At 43.3% G+C, this 22,311-nt stretch overlaps 1 protein-coding gene across 2 annotated transcripts in view; it reads left to right on the plus strand.

The window, feature by feature from the left end:
- LOC121530974 (WSC domain-containing protein 2-like) overlaps window positions 1-22,311 on the plus strand; it is a 70,710-nt gene that overhangs the window by 27,557 nt on the left and 20,842 nt on the right. For both annotated transcript variants that reach the window (XM_041836401.2, XM_041836402.2), the window contains 3 exons: window positions 6,146-7,123; window positions 15,071-15,185; window positions 20,276-20,460. In XM_041836401.2, coding sequence (XP_041692335.1) covers window positions 6,727-7,123; window positions 15,071-15,185; window positions 20,276-20,460 — 697 coding nt within the window. In that variant the 5' untranslated portion in view covers window positions 6,146-6,726. The remainder of the gene's footprint in view (window positions 1-6,145; window positions 7,124-15,070; window positions 15,186-20,275; window positions 20,461-22,311) is intronic.

Here is a 22,311-nt window from a genome sequence, read left to right on the forward strand (position 1 = left end):
GAAGCGATTTATGCACAGGAGGTTTAATTAGGGAGGACGGGGTCATTGTAATGGCTGGAGAGTAATTAATGGAAGGGTATCAAATACATCAAACACATGTTTTGATGCCATTCCATTTGCTCCGTTCCAGCCATTTATATGAGCCGTTCTCCCCTCATCAGCCTCCACTGGATTTATGATATAATGCTTCTGACCCAATCCTATTTAGAAATATTGTTGTTGGTGAAGCAGATTGGTTGTTTTTCATTTAATTAAAAATCGAACTTATTATAAAGACTCAACATCCATGGGTTTATGGCGAGAAAGTACATGGCTCAAATGCAATGCAATCTATTTAACGAATTAAGCTATAATGGACTAACATTCTAATTGAAGTTGATGACAGTCAATACATAAAAGGCTATAAATACACAAACTGAAGCAACCACATATTTAGCCATGGAGCACGTTCTGATTGGCCAGTGAGCGGCCCACAACATGTGTATTAATCAAAACCCAGCCCTTTCGTGCCACCGCCAGCTACTGTGCCAATAATTTAGGTTCTGAAAATAGCAAATATATTTCTAACACACCCCCGAACCTGTAACGCTACTGCCAGCACTAAGTTTAACCATTGTGTTAAGTTTGTTAAAATAGATCCCTCTGTCAAAGCCATCCAAAATCTGTGTTTCAATGTCTACTTTGAAGTCAGTGACCACTCTTAATAAAATAATTTGACCCTGCAAATTAGAAATGATCTAATCAAGTGAAGTTTGAAGTTCAATTACATTTTTTCCATTATGTGCTTAGAAATAATGAATAGGGTGATTGTCTGTGTGTGTGTGTATGTGTGTGTCATAAAGTACCCAACTATGGCACCTGGCACCTGGTTTGGAGCATGAGTGCTCTTAAAGGGCCAGTGCTATCAAAAACGTGATTTTGCTGTGTGTTTTATATATACTGTACTTCCACACAATGAGGTTGGAATAATACTGCGAAATTGTGAAAGTTATGATAATGCCCTTTTAGTGTAAGAGCTGTTTGAAAAGACCGCCTGAAATTTCTACGCAAAACGTAGGTAGATTGGAAAATGTATTAAAGAAATGCTGTAGGCCACCCATATAAAGGGGTTAGGGTGGAATCAATTCCACAAAAGGGAAATATTGTTTTTCATGTTTTATAGGGTAGGAGAATTTGGGCAGCCTGCCCAGTCCACTCCGATCCTTCTTTTACTCCTGCTCCTTCTAGTAGATAGAGCCCAGATCCGGCTCTTCCGAATGGGCCTGAGGCACGAAGAAACAGGGAACAGTAAATATGTCTCAACCAGAGGAGGCTGGTGGGAGAAGCTATAGGTGGACGGCTCATTGTAATGGCTGGAATAGTATAAATGGAACAGAGTCAAACATAAGGTTTCCATATGTTTGATGTGTTTGATACCGTTCCATTTAACCATTCCAGCCATTACAATGAGCCCATCCTCCTATAGCTCCTCCCAGCAGCCTCCTCTGGTCTCAACAGTTTGCTCACAAGGCTGAGGAATTGTTGCACTCATGATAATCACCTCTTCAAATCAATAGATAGCAGTAATAATCCAAGCTTCAACATCAATTGTCAATACTTTAAAAGCAGTCGTCCATTCTTTCAAAAATATGTGTCCGTGTTTAAAAGCAGTGAGCCATGTATAGCCAGTACGTTAAAAAGGAGTGAGATTAAAAACCAGAAATATTGGTCCTTCAAAAGTCCAGTAAAGCATTTAAAACGTTTCACTTCCCTGTTTAGTTCGTGATCCAGTCCGGAATTAACCGGTTGATGCGCCTTCGAAACAGTTGTCACTAGTTACTACAGCCACAGTCCTAATTATGGCTAAACCTCGCCTATTTTTACAATTTCAAATCAAATCAAAGTTTACTGGTCGCGTACACAGATTTGCAGATGTTATTGCAGGTGCAGCGAATTGCGTATGTTTCTAGCTCCAACAGTGCAGTAATATCTTGCAATACAATAACAATACACACATAATCCAAATAATATAAGAAATATGTCAGAGCAATGTCAGAGTCCGGAATATAAATATATATAATGGTGTGTATAGACAGTATGGACAGTATATGAATAGAAAAGGTGTGTACAGCAGTAGTTATATAGAATGAGCCATGAGTCATGACTAGAATACAGTGAATACATATAAAGTGAGTAAAAAAACAATATGTAAACATTGTTAAAGTGACCAGTGTTCAATGTCTCTATATACATGGGGCAGCAGTCTCTAAGGTGCCGGGCAGAGTACCGGGCGGTGGCCGGCTAATGATGGCTGTTCAACAGTCTGATGGTCTGGAGATAGAAGCTGTTTTTCAGTCTCTCGGTCCTGGCTTTGATACACCTGTACTGTCACCGTCTGCTAGATGGTAGTAAGGTGAACAGGCCGTGGCTCGGGTGGCTGAGGTCCTTCATGATCTTCTTGGCCTTCTTATGACATGCTGGAGGGCAGGCAGTGTGCACCCGGTGATGCATTGGGCTGACCGCACCGCCCTCTGGAGAGCCATGTGGTTGCGGGCGGTGCAGTTGCCGTACCAGGCGGTGATGCAGCCCGACAGAATGCTCTCAATGGCGCATCTTTAATATTTTGTGTTAGTTGCGCCCCGCGTTCAGCCAGGGGTAAACAACAGACTGCTGCAACCTGATTGGCTAAACGCGATACGCAACATCCAAGACTAGCATTCCTAGGCATAAGTCACTCTAGCATGGTGGTGTAAAATGGTGTTTCAGAAAGAAAGTGCGCATATTTTCTCAATTAATTTTTTGTCTTCTCGCCATTCAATCAAGTTAAGGAGGAAATAGACGCCTTTCAACCTGAATGGAGATCTTATTAGCTACTGCCTTTGGACGGTAAGATGAAACGACTCAATATTGCCATTTGCCGGCCTTTGGACTAGTATTCCCTCCAATGTTGACAGCGAAGCTCCTGTGAGTAAACAGTAAAACTTATGGTGGAATGTTCAACTATACGGCCTCGTTCTAATTCCGTCTTCATCATTTCATGACAGGTGCTTTGCATGTGTGCGTGCATGCGTGCGTGATTGCGCGTGTGTGTGTGTTTGTATGCCTTGTGTGTGCGTGCGTGCAAGCGCCTGTGTATGTATCTGCTACCAGATGTGTGCCCTTTATCATTCTACCCAACCACCCACCAACAGGAGTGTTCTGCCCCTGGCTTCACATGCCAATCTTAGGTTTGTCGAAAATGCTAGTCATAGACAGAGACAGAGACAGAGACAGAGAGAGAGAGAGAGAGAGAGAGAGAGAGAGAGAGAGAGAGAGAGAGAGAGAGAGAGAGAGAGAGAGAGAGAGAGAGAGAGAGAGAGAGAGAGAGAGAGAGAGAGAGAGAGAGAGAGAGAGAGAGGACAGCGATCCACAAAGAATTCGAAAACAAACCCAATTTTGATAAACTCCCTTATCTACTGGGTGAAAAACCACAGTGTGCCATCACAGCTGCAAGATTTGTGACCTGTTGCCACAAGAAAAGGGCAACCAGTGAAGAACAAACACCATTGTAAATACAACCCATATTTATATTTATTTATTTTCCCATTTGTACTTTAACTATTTGCACATTGTTACAACACTGTATATATACATAATATGACATTTGAAATGTCTTTATTCTTTTGAAACTTTTGAGTGTAATGTTTACTGTTAATATTTATTGTTTATTTCACTTTTGTTTACTATCTACTTCACTTGCTTTGGCAATGTTAACATACGTTTCCCATGCCAATAAAGCCCTTAAATTGAAATTGAATTGAATTGAATTGAGAGAGAGAGAGAGAGAGAGAGAGAGAGAGAGAGAGAGAGAGAGAGAGAGAGAGAGAGAGAGAGAGAGACAGAGAGAGACAGAGAGAGAGAGAGAGGAAGTTCATTTAGTACCTCTACATGTACTGTAGTACCTTTTATTAAGGCCTCTGAGTCTGTAAGCTGTAGTGATGAAAAGCCAATATCAGGCATGACAAAAGGTTGATTTATCTGAGCAGACGTGCTCCCAGTATCAAGATAACCTCCACCCCGAAAACCTGCTCTGACCTCAACACCTAAATTCCACAAACCATTGGGTGTATACACATGCCTTATAAGGACAATAGGATGACTCAGAGTGCAGATAGGGAGGTTAGTGTTTCACTACCCACTAAGGTGGTATTCTGAAAGAGTGACAGAGTTTTTTCTATTCCTTCAAATCGATATGCTCTTCTCTGAAGAACAAGGACCAAGGAGAAGGACACAGAAGAATGTGGTTTTCAATTTCTAGCTCATTTACCACGTATAAATACTTGCTTAGTAATAAACAGTGGGCTGGACAACAGGGAGCCGAATAAGTGAATCAGTCTGAACTGCCCTTATAGCTCCAATGCTGGGTACTGTAGATCCTTTCGCCTCACTGTTTGTACAGCTCATATGAACGTCCAGTGGGTTGTTTTAGTTCAGGGGTCCCAGCCATGAACACCAGGCTGCAATTCACTTCACTTCACTCTGACCATGTACTCATATTTCACTAACCTCATCATCCCCATGCTTCAGTCAAGCACAACCAGGCCCTGCCTTGTCACTGAGGAACTACCATTCATACTGTGTGGAGAGAGTGGTGACATGTTGTGTGTGTCTAAACTTAATTTGACCTGAGCTGACAGATTCCATTAGCTTCACACACCTCTGATTCATGATCTATCTTGATACCAGAGCAAATTAGCTGAGTAATTGATCAATAGCATTAAGCTAAATAAAGTCCAAGTCAACAAACTAACATATTGACTGTTCCTGGTTCCTCTCAGTCCTCATCAGCTTACAGAAATAAAGAGCTCAGAAGAGTCCCACTCATAATAACCCAGAGGTGCCTGGAGTGCGTCCCAAATAGCTCCCTATTCCCTATAGTGCTAAAAAGGTAATAGGGTGCCATTTTGGACACATTCCTGGTATTAATCTTGTGGTTTCTGTCCACACCTGGATGTGACCCACTCCCCAGGATGGTCCTGGATCGTACACAGACCACCAGGGGGGTAATGCAGACAGGGAGAGGGGGTTGTTCTGGGTTGCTGGGGGTTTCAGGTGACACAGGTGCTTTGTTGACTTGTCCTGAACCAAACAGCAAGGCACAGGGGCGAGTGTCGCCATGGGGATTCTGGAAAATTCCATGGGCCTCTGGATGGTGTTCCGTTACCACCTCAGTGTGAATCCCCTCCCAGCCAAGTGCCGCTGTGGCCCTGGACAGAACAGAACAGAGAGGCCTTTCACAGGGATAGAGAGGACCTGGGGAGTGGGCACTCAGCCCCTACAGCAGGGTTCCCCAACTGGCGGCCCGTGGGCTGAATTTGGCCCGCGCTTGGTTTTATTTGGCCCCCCAAATTTTCAGGAATTGTTTTTAATAAATACATTTTAAAAATTGTTTTTTGTTGGACATAATACACTAAACACACCAGGAAATCAGCTCCAATGGATTTTAATTTAAGAATGATGGCAAATTCTTACAGTTGCTGCAAACAAATCACCCTTGCGTGATCGAGTTGTTGAATTAGATTGAGATGTCATAATTGTTTTTATTACAAATTGAATCCCAGAGGAAACATTAACTTCATGTGTAATGCACTGAAGATAAAGAATGTAGCCAGATCCTGATCTGAGAAAGAGAGAAGAATGACAATAAAATATGTTCTCCAATTCAGCAACTCATACCATCCATGATGAAGAGGATGTTAACTAGACTGCTAGACTCTATTGTTGGACATTTGTAATTACCTACTGAGACACCTTGATTAACAGAAATAGAATCAGTGGAGATGCCACAGGGTAGAACTCCTCTGTTTCCCCTCCCCATCCAATGTTCCCATTCCAGTTTCATTTAGCAGAGATAAAGAAGCCTGTAGAGCTCAGAGCTGGTTGGAACAGAGAGGACCACCCACATTGGGTTTATGAACTGAAGACAACAACAACCACAGCCCAAGGATTCTCATCCACCCTAATGTGTTGTTTGCCACTGCTTCTGCTTTGATTGTGTTAAGCTATTTTGTTTGTTTATTTCTTTACCTTCTGATGCATGACGGTTGAGTGATGCTGAAGAGGTGGGGAGGTGGTGTGTGTGGTAGGAGCCCACATAGAGGATTAATGCTTCTTATTATACTTTCAGATGGCGAGCCTCAACCTCCTTCACAGACCGTCACGGTGAATGGCTGGACACACAAAGGCACAAGGGTCTCAGCTCAGAGAGTGAATTAAAGCCTCTTCCATCTGCGCAACGGGGGAAAGGGCCTCTGTGGAGCCGGGGAGGCGCCAGCCGGAGGTCGATAGCAGGAGGGAAGTAATGCTACTTCGGTGATCGTCTTTCAGTCTGAGCCGCTCACCTTTTCTGCCATGGCCCCACCGTCAGCTCTCTGTCCTCCTGATGTACTCTCAGTGGGAACGTAGAGAGACACACACTGGAGACATACTCTCCAGCACCACACACACCTCCACGGGGAGTGTGGACAGACCTCATGCAGAGATCCCATACACACACTCAGGAGCACAACACACCTTTGTTGTATGTTTTTGTTGTATGTTTTAGCCTGATAGGTAATTATTTTTCCCCTCCCAGAATTGGATTGAGATTTTTTATTGTGACTCTCTCCTGTGTGATTGGACCTCACAGTAGCTTTAGGGGGTGTTGTCCTGCTGCTTTATGGTTTTGTCTCTCTGGGACGTTGTGACTGAGCGGCAGGGGGAGCCAGCATGGCTAGGCCTTTGCTGAAGATCCAGCGCTACTTCCGGAGGAAACCTGTGCGCTTCTTCTCCTTCATCCTCCTCTACCTGACAGCCGGGAGCCTAGTGTTCCTGCACTCTGGCTTCGTAGGGGACAGCTCCACGGGGGCCAATGGGGGACGGGACCCCCTGGTGGCATCTGAGATGGGGAACAGGGCAGCCTCCTCAGACGGCCGGCGGGTAGGGATGATGGGGAGGGTGTTCAAGGAGACCCGCAGACCCACCCCGCGGAGGTACAGCCCTCCCTGGATGAAAGGAGCTGCTGGGAAGGACAGCCATGACTGGAGGGCCCGGGGAGGTGACTACACCAGCAGCTGGAACCGCGCCCTCAAAGGACGCAACGCCAAAGATCTTGACGACGGACGGGGTGAGTTAACAGTTTATGTCGAGATGTACTAGCTGGACAGTACCTACATGGTTTGTGCTGTTAGTACTCTTAACTTGATTTTATACATAACAATCAGTATCTCATAAAAACACCTCTGACTACAGTTTTTTTTTTTATATATATAAAATAACAGGTTTATAGACCGACTGAAGAAATAAACAGCCTGAAGAAATAAACTGTCAGTTTTAGTGACTATCATACCTAAATTCACCTAGAGTATTCGCATTATGAAAGATATTCCACTATACACACAGACACATAGGCACATACACATTCACACTCAGTGTTGCTCAAGGTTAATGTGCCTGGATATTGTGACTATATATTTAAGAGGTAATTGGCACTTCAGGTGATGCCTCTCCAGAGAGATGAAGAGCCTTTGTGAACAGAGTGTCTCCTCTCTCTCTCCCAGGGAGATCTAGAACTTAGTTAGTTAAATGGTCCCACCCACCCTGGTCCTCCTTAGCCACAGTCAGTCAATACCCACCAGCAGGCCATTAAGCATGATTATGCGGGGGGATATTAAGAACGTACTGATTCGTCTCACAGTGATAGCAGGTTTTCCCCATATTTTATTATGTACGTTTACCCATATCATAGAGCTATCCCTAGCAACTCCGTGTGTGACATTGTAAATATTTACTAGATTCCCAGATGCCACAGACAAGTGACTTGGAACCAAACCACAAAATCTCTGGGAAAAAAAGAGAAAAAAGCTAATTTGAGGATTGTCTCCATACCTGCCCATTAGGCTAATCCAGCCTGATGTTTGAAGGGCTCCAACTCCCAACAGAAGGTTTCTAAGCATAGATCTTTGGTAAAATCCTGCACCGCTCGTTTTCATGGGCCACATGTAGCATGTCCATGGCAATTAACCTTTCCCAAAAAGAGCTGGCTTGAGCTCCAGTAAAGTGATGGAGATGAATTTAGCCTGGGACTCCGCATGGCTGGCTGCTGTAAGCAGCTGGTACTGCCAGGAGAGCCCAGCACAGCGCAGAACCGTGCCCTGATTCCCTCACATCTAATCATGTTATCCTCCGCATTGATCTTTACACTTCCCATACTGGACGATAAAGTATATAGTAGAATTTATACCAGAGGGCAGCAGTTTACTGTATAATCATAGAAATATAATATTATCCTTCATAGTACGAGGATAACTAGCTACATATAGTAAGCCTATGCATTAGAGACATATGTATTACAAGCACAAGCACTTCCTGATTGGAATTGATATGCACAGTGATTCTTTTTGTGGCATTCGGATTGAGAGAAGCACAAACATGCTTTACATAGTACATGTATTATAGCTGGGGATTAAAAGATCTCTATATAGTATGTATAATAATAATAATAATAATAATTTGGTGTGTGCTTATGTTTGTCCTATTTCACTCATGTACAGAATGTCACTTTTTTTACATATTACAACTCCCCTGAGACACCTTCGGAGAGTGGGGTCACAAACAGGCTCAGCCATTATCAACGACGACGCTGGAGCAATTAGGGTTAAATGACTTGCTCAAGGGCACATCGACACATTTTTCACAGTGTCTCTGGGATTAGAACTAGCGGCCTTTCTATTACTGGCACAACCCTCTAACAGCTAGGCTACCTGCCGCCGTAATTAGTGCTTTCCCCTTCATCCATGACTCCTCTGTCCCACAGCGCCAGGCCCTTGTCATGTTCTCTTCAAGAGCAGCCACACGCAACCTGCTCCCCACCGTACACACATGCATGCACGAGCACACACGCACGCACACACACACACACACACAGAGAAAACACACACACACTGTCTAAAAGAAACAGTATACTGTCGTCCCCATGTATCCAACCACCTCATCTAACCTATTTTAAGGAATAATCCAGCAAGTGTATTGTTGTTATCCAGTACAGATGAATGTTATGTGTTGACATCCCTCATGAGGCCAGAGCATTACTGTACATATAACAAGATTATATGATCAGATAATAACATGATAGGAGAGTGGAGACAGTAAGCTCATACTGTGGCTTCAAACTCAGAGAGGCAGATTGTTTCTAAAATGTCTGTGATTTTGTTTGTGAAATCGAGAGGAAAAAACACAGCTGATTGAAATGGAACCCCTATCCATCACTTGTCAGCACCAGATCTTCTGATACAACTATAAGGTGGCTGAATGATTGCCCTACACTCCTGCCATACATCTGCATACACATTATTCGTTCATACAGTATAGCGTTCATATTTGTGTCTGTTGTCTTCCTGCCACATGACTGTGCTTACATCACAACCTGCATATACTCCCCTACCCTACGTATTTACAGTATTTGGACAGTGAAGCTAAAACTAATTTGGCTCTATACTCCAGCAATTTGGATAAAAATACATGTTTCATATGAGGCGACAATACAGACTGTCACCTTTTAGAGGGTATTTTCATACATATTTGTTTTACCGTTTAGAAATGAAAGCACTTTATGTATGTAGTTCCCCCATTTGAAGGTGTCATAAGTATTTGGACAAATTCACTTATAGTGTATTAAAGTAGTCAGAAGTTGAGTATTTGGTCCCTACATCAAGCTTGTGACTATACAAAGTTGATGGGTGCATTTGCAGTTTGTTTTGGTTGTGCTTTTAATTATGTTGTGCCCAATAGAAATTAATGGTAAATATTGTATTGTGTCATTTTGGAGTCACTTCTATTGTAAATGTCACGACTTCCTCCGAAGCTGCCACCTCTCCTTGTTCAGGCAGGCTTCGGCGTTTGTGGTCACCGGCCTTCTAGCCACTGCCGCTCCACATCTCATCATTCCATTGGTTTTGTGTTTATTACACACACCTGGTTCATATCCCCTCATCAGTACCTGTATAAGTGTTCCCTCTGCCCCCTTGTCTTTGTGCGTGATTGTTTATTGTGGAGGATAGTGAAGATCCGTGGAGCGCCGTGTATTTTGTATCGCCGGGATATTTTCCAGTGTGCCTGTTTTGCGCACTAGAGTGTTTTGACGCATTTCTGCATAACTCTGTAATTGCGGAATAAAGCCTGTTATTCTGTGATGTACCCTCCTGCGCCTGACTCCTTCGACATTACAGTAAATAAAAATCGAATATTTTTCTGAACATTTCTATATTAATGTAGAGCGATCAATCAATAAAATTGTATTCGTCACATGCACCGAATACAACAGGTGTAGTAGACCTTACCGTGAAATGCTTACTTACAAGCCCTTAACCAACAATGCTGTTTTAATAAAATAGAGTTAAGAAAATATTTACTAAACAAACTAAAGTAACATTAGTCGAGGTAGTTTGTACATGTAGGTAGGGGTAAAGTGACTGCATTGATAATAAACAGCGAGTAGCAGCAGTGTAAAAACAAAGGTGGGGGGGTCAATGCAAATAGTCTATAAGTGAATTTGTCCAAATACTTATGACACCTTCAAATGGAGGGACTAGATACATAAAGTGCTTTAATTTCTAAACGGTAAAACAGATATGTATGAAAATACTCTCAAATAAAAGGTGACATTCTGTACTGTTGCATCATATGAAACATTGAATCTCAAATCCAAAATGCTGGAATATAGAGCCGCGGGGAGTGTATCTCTGCTTCCCTGAATGACTGGCTTCTGATCTGATTATTTCATTTCATAAACTCAGCACAAAAAAGGAAGGCGGATGGTCAGCCCCATTGAAGTGCAGTTCAGTTTAGCTAAATCACTGCTTCCCTTTGTCCTAAAGCAGATTAGTGATCATGCTCAGTCCGCTCCGCCACTATGTCTGGGAGGAAGATTACTGCCCAGGACCTACAGAGCACCACATGCTGCCGCTCAACCGCCTTTTAGATCATTACAATCATTTTATTTTATTTTTATTTCACCTTTATTTAACCAGGTAAGCCAGTTGAGAACAAGTTCTCATTTACAACTGCGACCTGGCCAAGATAAAGCAAAGCAGTGCGATAAAAACAACAACACAGAGTTACATATGGGGTAAAAAAAACATAAAGTCAAAAAATACAACAGAAAATATATATACAGTGTGTGCAAATGTAGCAAGTTATGGAGGTAAGGCAATAAATAGACTATAGTGCAAAATAATTACAATTAGTATTAACACTGGAATGCTAGATGTGCAAGAGATTATGTGCAAATAGAGATACTGGGGTGCAAAAGAGCAAAATAAATAACAATATAGGGATGAGGTAGTTGGGTGTGCTAATTTCAGATGGGCTGTGTACAGGTGCAGTGATCGGTAAGGTGCTCTGACAACTGATGCTTAAAGTTAGTGAGGGAGATCTCCAGCTTCAGAGATTTTTGCAATTCGTTCCAGTCATTGGCAGCAGAGAACTGGAAGGAATGGCGGCCAAAGGAGGTGTTGGCTTTGGGGATGACCAGTGAGATATACCTGCTGGAGCGCAGACTACGGGTGGGTGCTGCTATGGTGACCAATGAGCTAAGATAAGGCGGGGATATGCCTAGCAGTGATTTATAGATGGCCTGGAGCCTGTGGGTTTGACGACGAACATGTAGTGAGGACCAGCCAACAAGAGCGTACAGGTCACAGTGGTGGGTAGTGTATGGGGCTTTGGAGACAAAACGGATGGCACTGTGATAGACTACATCCAATTTGCTGAGTAGAGTGTTGGAGGCTATTTTGTAAATGACATCGCCGAAGTCAAGGATCCGTAGGATAGTCAGTTTTACGAGGGCATGTTTGGCAGCATGAGTGAAGGAGGCTTTGTTGCGAAATAGGGAAGCCGATTCTAGATTTAACTTTGGATTGGAGATTCTTAATGTGAGTCTGGAAGGAGAGTTTACAGTCTAACCAGACACCTAGGTATTTGTAGTTGTCCACATACTCTAGGTCAGACCCGTCGAGAGTAGTGATTCTAGTCGGGTGGGCGGGTGCCAGCAGCGTTCGATTGAAGAGTATGCATTTAGTTTTACTAGTGTTTAAGAGCAGTTGGAGGCTACTGAAGGAGTGTTGTATGGCATTGAAGCTCGTTTGGAGGTTTGTTAACACAGTGTCCAATGAAGGGCCAGATGTATACAAAATGGTGTCGTCTGCGTAGAGGTGGATCTGAGAGTCACCAGCAGCAAGAGCGACATCATTGATATACACGGAGAAAAGAGTCGGCCCAAGAATTGAACCCTGTGGCACCCCCATAGAGACTGCCATAGGTCCAGACAACAGGCCCTCCCGATTTGACACATTGAACTCTATCTGAGAAGTAGTTGGTGAACCAGGCGAGGCAGTCATTTGAGAAACCAAGGCTATTTAGTCTGCCAATAAGAATGCGGTGGTTGACAGAGTCGAAAGCCTTGGCCAGGTCGATGAAGACGGCTGCACAGTACTGTCTATTATCGATCGCGGTTATAATATCGTTTAGGACCTTGAGCGTGGCTGAAGTGCACCCATGACCAGCTCGGAAACCGGATTGCATAGCGGAGAAGGTACAGTGGGATTCGAAATGGTCGGTGATCTGTTTGTTAACTTGGCTTTCAAATACTTTCGAAAGGCAGGGCAGGATGGATATAGGTCTGTAACAGTTTGGATCTAGAGTGTCACCCCCTTCGAAGAGGGGGATGACCGCGGCAGCTTTCCAATCTCTGGGGATCTCAGACGTTACGAAAGAGAGGTTGAACAAGCTAGTAATAGGGGTTGCGACAATTTTGGCGGCTAGTTTTAGAAAGAAAGGGTCCAGATTGTCTAGCCCAGCTGATTTGTAGGGGTCCAGATTTTGCAGTTCGATTGAAGAGCATGCATTTAGTTTTACTAGTGTTTAAGAGCAGTTGGAGGCTACTGAAGGAGTGTTGTATGGCATTGAAGCTCGTTTGGAGGTTTGTTAACACAGTGTCCAATGAAGGGCCAGATGTATACAAAATGGTGTCATCTGCGTAGAGGTGGATCTGAGAGTCACCAGCAGCAAGAGCGACATCATTGATATACACGGAGAAAAGAGTCGGCCCAAGAATTGAACCCTGTGGCACCCCCATAGAGACTGCCATAGGTCCAGACAACAGGCCCTCCGATTTGACACATTGAACTCTATCTGAGAAGTAGTTGGTGAACCAGGCGAGGCAGTCATTTGAGAAACCAAGGCTATTTAGTCTGCCAATAAGAATGCGGTGGTTGACAGAGTCGAAAGCCTTGGCCAGGTCGATGAAGACGGCTGCACAGTACTGTCTATTATCGATCGCGGTTATAATATCGTTTAGGACCTTGAGCGTGGCTGAAGTGCACCCATGACCAGCTCGGAAAACGGATTGCATAGCGGAGAAGGTACGGTGGGATTCGAAATGGTCGGTGATCTGTTTGTTAACTTGGCTTTCAAATACTTTCGAAAGGCAGGGCAGGATGGATATAGGTCTGTAACAGTTTGGATCTAGAGTGTCACCCCCTTTGAAGAGGGGGATGACCGCGGCAGCTTTCCAATCTCTGGGGATCTCAGACGTTATGAAAGAGAGGTTGAACAGGCTAGTAATAGGGGTTGCGACAATTTTGGCGGCTAGTTTTAGAAAGAAAGGGTCCAGATTGTCTAGCCCAGCTGATTTGTAGGGGTCCAGATTTTGCAGCTCTTTCAGAACATCAGCTGTCTGAATTTGTGTGAAGGGGGGGGGGGCATGGGCAAGTTGCAGCGGAGGGTACAGAGTTGGTGGCCGGGGTAGTGGTAGCCAGGTGGAAAGCATGGCAAAATGCTTGTTGAAATTCTCGATTATTGTAGATTTATCGGTGGTGATAGTGTTTCTTAGCCTCAGTGCAGTGGGCAGCTGGGAGGAAGTGCTCTTATTCTCCATGGACTTTACAGTGTCCCAAAACATTTTGGAGTTAGTGCTACAGGATGCACATTTCTGTTTGAAAAAGTTAGCCTTTGCTTTCCTGACTGCTTGTGTATACAGGTTCCTAACTTCCCTGAAAAGTTGCATATCGCGGTGGCTATTTGATGCTAATGCAATACGCCACAGGATGTTTTTGTGCTGGTCAAGGGCAGTCAAGTCTGAGGAGAACCAGGGGCTATATCTGTTCTCAGTTCTGTATTTTTTGAATGGGGCATGTTTATTTAAGATTGAGAAGAAATTACTTTTAAAGAACAACCATCCAGGATACCTGGGCCAGGTCAATTAGGAAGGCCTGCTCGCTAAAGTGTTTTAGGGAGCGTTTGACAGTGATGAGGGGTGGTCGTTTGACCGCGGACCCGTTACGGACGCAGGCAATAAGGCAGTGATCGCTGAGATCCTGGTTGAAGACAGCGGAGGTGTATTTAGAGGTAATGTAATGTGATGTGGTGGTTTAATGTGGTGGTTTAGAATGTGCATTGTGCAACCATCTCCCCCCTCCCCCATTTGGAGATTGCAGGGGACAGCTGGTGTAGGTTTGGGATTGGTCTATCCATCATGCTACCTCACAGACAGAGCAGGAAGTAAGGGTGGAAGGATCAGCCAGTCCCACTGCAGAATGACATTACCAGCCTTTCCTCCCTCCCCCCTCCCTACCTCAGTCCCTACCTACTCACTTTGAATAAAAAAGTCAGGAAGTGTATTGAGTGCCGTTGCAGTAACAGGCCACTAGAAGGGGTTGTGTGTCTTTATTATTGAATAAACATGCCCGTCTGGTGTTGATTCCTTGAGCAGCAGCGTTGCCCTCAATATGTCTGCACTGAATGGAGCAGATTGATGATCATGTTGGATTTGACTTTAAAGTTATTTTACTAATATACAGAATGTCTCTACAGAATTTTTTCTGTTAAATCTATAATTTACCATGACTGTATTGATAAGCAATTACCATTGGAAATAACTTGTTAAACGCCAATTTTTCTTCGTGTTCTACCCAAAACTGTATTATTGCCTCTCTCCCTTGTCTCCCATAATATTGCTCTGCTTGAATTGTGCATTTTTTATTTGTTATGAGAAATGTTTTGTTCTTCTCTCTTAAAGCGAATTACATCGGCTGCTATATCGACGACACTGCGAAAAGAGCACTCAGGGGAGTGTCCTTTTTTGACTACAAGAAAATGACGGTCTTCCGTTGCCAGGACAACTGTGCTGAAAGGTAGGCCTGGGAATATAAAAACTAACAAACACAGGATGGGAGTGAGGAGTAAAGGTTGTATGCCTGAGTGTAGATTAACATGTCTGGCAGGATGAGATTAGTCCTGAATGTCTAATGAATGTAGGGCCTTGTGCCAGCTGTCATACATAGTCTCACACCCTCTCCCTCTCTCTCTTTTTCTCCTTCACATTAGCTCCATAGCTCTCGATAACTGTACTGTCCATACCTTTTCCACATGATTTCTCTCTATCTCTTTCTCTCTCTCGTTCTCTCTCTTTCTGGCTCTCTTTCTCTCTCTTTTGCTCGCTCTCTTTCTCTCTCTCTTTCGGTCTCTTTCACTCTCTCTTTCTCTCTTACTGTCTCTCTTTCGCTTTCTCTCGGTCTCTCTGTCTCTCTCTCTCTGTCTCTCTCTCTCTCTCTCTCTCTCTCTCTCTCTCTCTCTCTCTCTCTCTCTCTCTCTCTCTTCTCTCTCTCTTTGCCTGCCTCTTTCCTACTTCTATCATTTTCTTCACATCATCTCTTTCTCCCGCTTTGCCTTGCCTCCCCCTCTCCCTCTCGCTCCCTATGGACGTCTCAGCCCAACGGCTCAGCCCAACACCCATCGCTGACTCACAGGAGAGGAGAGAAAGAGTGGAGGAGATTATATATATATACAGTACCAGTCAAAAGTTAGGACACACCTACTCATTCAAGGGTTTTTCTTTATTTTTTACTATTTTCTACATTGTAGAATAATAGTGAAGACATCAAAACTATGAAATAACACATATGGAATCATGTAGTAACCAAAAAAGTGTTAAACAAATCAAAATATATATATATAAAATATATATAATATATATATTTTATATTTGAGATTCTTCAAATACCCACCCTTTGCCTTGATGACAGCTTTGCACACTCTTGGCATTCTCTCAACCAGCTTCACCTGGAATGCTTTTCCAACAGTGTTGAAGGAGTTCCCACATATGCTGAGCACTTGTTGGCTGCTTTTCCTTCACTCTGCCGTCCGACTCATCCCAAACCATCTCAATTGGGTTGAGGTCGGGGTATTGTGGAAGCCAGGTCATCTGATGGAGCACTCCATCACTCTCCTTCTTGGTCAAATAGCCCTTACACAGCCTGGAGGTGTGTTGGGTCATTGTCCTATTGAAAACCAAATGACAGTCCCACTAAGCCCAAACCAGATGGGATGGCGTATCGCTGCAGAATGCTGTGGTAGCCATGCTGGTTAAGTGTGCCTTGAATTCTAAATAAATCACAGACAGTGTCACCAGCAAAGCACCCCCACACCATAACACCTCCTCCTCCATGCTTTACGGTGGGAAATAGACATGCAGAGATCATCCGTTCACCCACACCGCATCTCACAAAGACACAGCGGTTGGAACCAAAAATCTAAAATTTGGACTCCAGACCAAAGGACAAATTTCCACCCGTCTAATGTCCATTGCTCGTGTTTCTTGGCCCAAGCAAGTCTCTTCTTCTTATTGGTGTCCTTTAGTAGTGGTTTCTTTGCAACAAATCGACCATGAAGGCAGTCTCCTCTGAACAGTTGATGTTGAGATGTGTCTGTTACTTGAACTCTGTGAAGTATTTATTTGGGCTGCAATTTCTAAGGCTGGTAACTCTAATGAACTTATCCTCTGCAGCAGAGGTAACTCTGGGTCTTCCATTCCTGTGGCGGTCCTCATGAGAGCCAGTTGTATCATAGCGCTTGATGGTTTTTGCGACTGCACTTGAAGAAACTTTCAAAGTTCTTGAAATGTTCCGTATTGACTGATCTTCATGTCTTAAACTAATGATGGACTGTCGTTTCTCTTTGCTTATTTGAGATGTTCTGGCCATAATATGGACTTGGTCTTTTACCAAATAGGGCCATCATCTGTATACCCCCCCATATCTTGTCACAACACAACTGATTTGCTCAAACGCATTAAGAAGGAAATAAATGTCTCAAAGCTGTGCTTTAGCTCTTAGAGACTTACCCAGAAATACTCACAGCTGTACTCGCTGCCTAAGGTGATTCTAACATGTATTGACTCAGAGGTGTGAATACTTATGTAAATAAGATATTTCTGTATTTAATTTTCAATAAATTAGCAAACATTTCTAAAAACATGTTTTCACTTTGTCATTATGGGGTATTGTGTTTAGATGGGTGAGAAAAACATATATTTAATCCATTTGAATTCAGGCTGTAACACAACAAAATGTGGAATAAGTCAATGGGTGTGAATAGTTTCTGAAGGCACTGATCAGACATATCAATGAAGCAGAGAAGTGCACCATGGTGACTAGCTAGCTTTCCTTGATTGGCAGTCTGCATGATTTCTTCAGGGTAAAGGCTGTGTTGTGCTGGCCATCTATTGGCACTATGAAGGCATCTCAGGAGTCAAGTGTGCATCCCTCATGTGCCACTGCCAGGTTACTGTTCCCCAGGGAGTGTACAGGCCTTGTGTGTTTGATGGATAGAGCCTTCCAGAATACTGTACTGTGTATGGACTCATAATCAGCATCACCCGAAAAACAAGCTCTGGTGTCTTGGTGCAGTATTAATGCACACACTCTCTCTCTGATTCTGACCTTGTCCACCCAGAGAGCTCTCTTCATCTTGGAGAGGGCGAGTGAGGTTACTGCTGGTTACCCAACTGACTGTCTATGAGTCATTCACCCTATTAGTGGACTGACTCTGTATAGAGCGCTGCTGAGAGAGAGGGTCATGCACGTCTTGCAGTTGCATGCATAATCGAGTTACAATCTTTTCTTTCTGTTAACAGTATTTTTAGCCCCAATCAATCTGGTTTTAGATCTAAACACAGTACCACATCGGCCACTATGCTTGTTGTAAATGATATTGCAAATGCCTTAGATGATAGAAAGCACTGTGCTGCGTTGTTTGTAGATTTGTCAAAAGCTTTTGACACTGTAGACCATGCTATCCTTTTGAGTAAGCTGTCATCTATAGGACTGGGCACTGATGCCTGTCGATGGTTTTATGACTATTTTAAAGATAGAACTCAGGCCGTCATGGTCGACGGGGTCAAGTCTGACCCCTTACAGTTACTTAAAGGGGTCCCTCAGGGTTCAATAATTGGCCCACTATTGTTCTCACTTTATATAAACAACATTGGTGATGATGTCAGATATTGTAAATTCCATTTATATGCAGATGACACAGTGATGTACTCTATTGCTCCAACAGCGGACCAAGCTTTAATGCAGTTGGAGTCTGATTTTAGGATACTACAGCGGTCTCTTTTACAGCTTAAACTTGTTTTAAACGCAAAGAAAACAAATCTCATGTTTTTTTTCTAGGTCTAAACTCTCAATTAGAAACACTTTTGTAATCACTAGCTTGGATGGTACTCAAATCAAACAGGTCTCTGCATATAAATACTTAGGGGTATGGTTAGATGATAGGCTTTCTTTTAAAAAACATGTTACTGAATTGGGAAAAAATATCAAATTCAAGATAGGGTTCCTTAACAGAAACAGGGCTTGTCTGTCCTCCGTAAATAGAAAACAAATTGTGCAGGCTACTTTTATGTCCGTTTTAGATTATGGTGATATTATCTATATGCATGCATCGGCAAACACATTAAAACCACTGGATGCTATTTACCATTGTGCACTCAGGTTTATCATGGGTGATAGTTACAAAACTCATCACTGTATCCTATATCAACATGTGGGTTGGGCCTCTCTATCTGTGAGGCGAGAGCAACATGCTCTCTTGTTTATTTATAAAGCACTTCTTTTAAAACTACCTCCATATATATCATCATTAATTTCCACTAGATATACTAATTTTAAAACCAGATCACAGATGTGGATTACATTAGAGACTTCTGTGGTCTCCACAGAGTTGGGTAGGACTGCCTTCAGTTCCTTTGCACCTTATTTATGGAACAAACTGCAGATCCAACTTAAGTTAGACACTCTGGTGTCCCTTGCCCATTTTAAAAATGTTATGGAGGATCAATATGATGTTGTTTGTGATTGTTTCTGTTGAATTGTGTTTTTTGTTTTGTATGTTTGAAATGTTCTTGTCTGTATGTCTAAAACTGTACATGTCAACATGTTTACACAGGGCACAGCCGTAAAAGAGATCCAGGTCTCAGTCTGTTTTTCCCTGTTAAAATAAAGATTAAAACATTTTTTTTTTAAAGGTCAGGGCCCCTGGGCACGTGACCTGCATGCCCAGTCGGTGTCTGACAAGGCTAATTGCGTGACTGTCAGTGACTGACATAAGAAGAGAAAAACAGCTGATGCACTACCAAATTTAGAAATTGCAACTGGTGTATTCTTATATTCTTACTCTCAATAGTAAGTTCCAATATATATATATATATATATATATATATATATATGAGAGAGAGAGAGAGAGAGAGAGAGAGAGAGAGAGAGAGAGAGAGAGAGACAGAGAGAGAGAGACAGAGAGAGAGAGACAGAGAGAGAGAGAGAGAGAGAGAGAGAGAGAGAGAGAGAGAGAGAGAGAGAGAGAGAGAGAGAGAGAGAGAGAGAGAGAGAGAGAGAGAGAGAGAGAGAGAGAGAGAGAGAGAGTACCAGTCAAAAGTTTGGACACACCTACTAATTTCTCTTTGCTTATTTGAGCTGTTCTTGCCATAAATATAGACTTGGTCTTTTACCAAATAGGGCTTCAAAGCTGTCATCAAGGCAAAGGTTGGCTACTTTGAAGAATGTCAAATATAAAATATATTTTGATTTGTTTAACACTTTTTTGGTTACTACATGATTCCATGCGTGTTATTTCATAGTTTTGATGTCTTCACTATTATTCTACAATGTAGAAAATAGTTTTAAAAAAAGAAAAACCCTTGAATGAGTAGGTGTGTCCAAACTTTTGACTGGTAGTGTTATATATATATATATATATATATATATATATATATATATATATATATATAGCTTATGCCTGGAACCAGCCCTGTAGGTAGTAACCACTAGAAGCCCTGAGAGTCTCGCTGCATTAGTTGCAACCAATGCTGAATATTTTTGTGTAAGCCTGAGCCTCTCTGTTATTATTGATGATATTAACGTTACCCCCTCTGTTTCCCTTTCACCAGGGGCTACCTGTATTCAGGCCTAGAGTTTGGGGCGGAGTGCTACTGTGGCCACAAGATCCAGGCCCCCAATGCCTCTGAGAGTGAATGCAACATGGAGTGTAAGGGCGAGAAGGGCAACCTGTGTGGAGGGGCCAACCGCCTGTCAATCTACAGACTTGAGCTGAGCCAGGAGTCAGCACGCCGCTGTGAGTCTCAACCACCCATCACCACACTGCACGCTGTTGTCTGTTTATCCATGTAACCATCTGAGGGGAAATGGATATGTCGTGAGCTGCGGTACAACGAGGAGTTGAGTGTGAGGGGATGTTCAGAGGCCACAGGGGAGGGTGCTCCTCCTCCCTCTCCTCCCACTCAATCTCCACCCCTTCTTCCTCTCCCAAGATCATAGCCACCAATGTGCAATCTTTGGCAGTATATCTATTGCTCAGGGAAGAGGCACCAAGCTTGTTTATATTCAGGGTTACAATAACAACATTGTGATTGTTGTTATTTCTATTTTTTCCTGTCTGCTAAAGCCCCCTTATTGCAGATTGCTGAGCAATTCTCTTTTTCAATGTGTGTATGCATGCTCTGACACCTCCAACACGGATTGCAGTACCTGCTGCAGAAACAGAAAGGTGCTCTGGTTCTCATGGCCTTGGGCTAATATATATATTGAACAAAAATATAAACCAACATGCAACAACTTCAAAGATTTTGCTGAGTTACAGTTCATATAAGGAAATCAATTTCCTTAGGCCTTAATATATGGATTTCACATGACTGGGAACACAGATATGCATCTGTTGGTCATAAATACCTTTAAAAAAAGCTAGGGGCGTGGATCATTATCTGGTGTGACCACCTTCTGCCTCATGCATTGCGACACATCTCTATTACACAGAGTTGATCAGACTGTTGATTGTGTCCTGTGAATGTTGTTCCACTCCTCTTCAATGACTGAGCGAAGTTGCTGGATATTGGCGGGAACTGGAACACGCTGTTGTACACGTTGATCCAGAGCATACCAAACATGCTCAATGGGTGACATATCTGGTGAGTATGCAGGCCATGGAATAACTGGGACATTTTCAGCTTCCAGGAACTGTGTACAGATCCTTGCGACATGGGGCTGTGCATTATCATGCTGAAGCATGAAGTGATGGCGGTGGATGAACAGCATGACAATGGGCCTCAGGAACTCGTCACGGTATCTCTGTGCACTCAAATTGCCATCGATAAAATGCAGTTGTGTTCGTTGTCCGTAGCTTATGCCTGCCCATACCATAACCCCACGCCAACATGGGGCACTCTGTTCACAACGTTGACATCAGCAAACCGCTTGCCCACACAACGCCATACACGCTGTCTGCCATCTGTCTGGCAGAGTTGAAACCGGGATTAATCCATGAAGAGCACACTTCTCCAGCGTGCCAGTGGTCATCGAAGGTGAGCATTTGCCCACTGATGTCGGCTACGACGCCAAACTGCAGTCAGGTCAAGACCCTGGTGAGGATGGCGAGCACGCAGATGAGCTTCCTTGAGACGGTTTCTGCAGAAATTCTTCAGTTGTGCAAACCCACAGTTTCATCAGCTGTCCGGGTGGCTGGTCTCAGACGATCCCGCAGGTGAAGAAGCCAGAGGTGGAGGTCCTGGGCTGGCATGGTTACACGTGGTATGCGTTTGTGAGGCTGGTTGGATGTACTGCCAAATTCTCTAAAACGACGTTGGAAGCAGCTTATGGTAGAGAAATGAACATTTAATTCCCAGGCAACAGCTCTGGTGGACATTTCTGTAGTCAGCATGCCAATTGCACGTTCCCTCAACTTGAGACACAAGGTGCACCTGTGTAATGATCATGCTGTTTAATCAGCTTCTTGATATGCCACAACTGTCAGGTGGATGGATTATCTTGGCAAAGGAGAAATTCTCACTAACAGGGATGTAAACAAATTTGTGTACAACATTTGAGAGAAATAAGCATTTTGTGCATATGGAAAATTTCTGGGATCTTTTATTTCAGCTCATGAAACATGGGACCAACACTTTACATGTTG

This window comes from Coregonus clupeaformis, chromosome 18 (assembly GCF_020615455.1).
Source record: "Coregonus clupeaformis isolate EN_2021a chromosome 18, ASM2061545v1, whole genome shotgun sequence".
NCBI classification, from domain to species: Eukaryota; Metazoa; Chordata; class Actinopteri; order Salmoniformes; family Salmonidae; genus Coregonus; species Coregonus clupeaformis.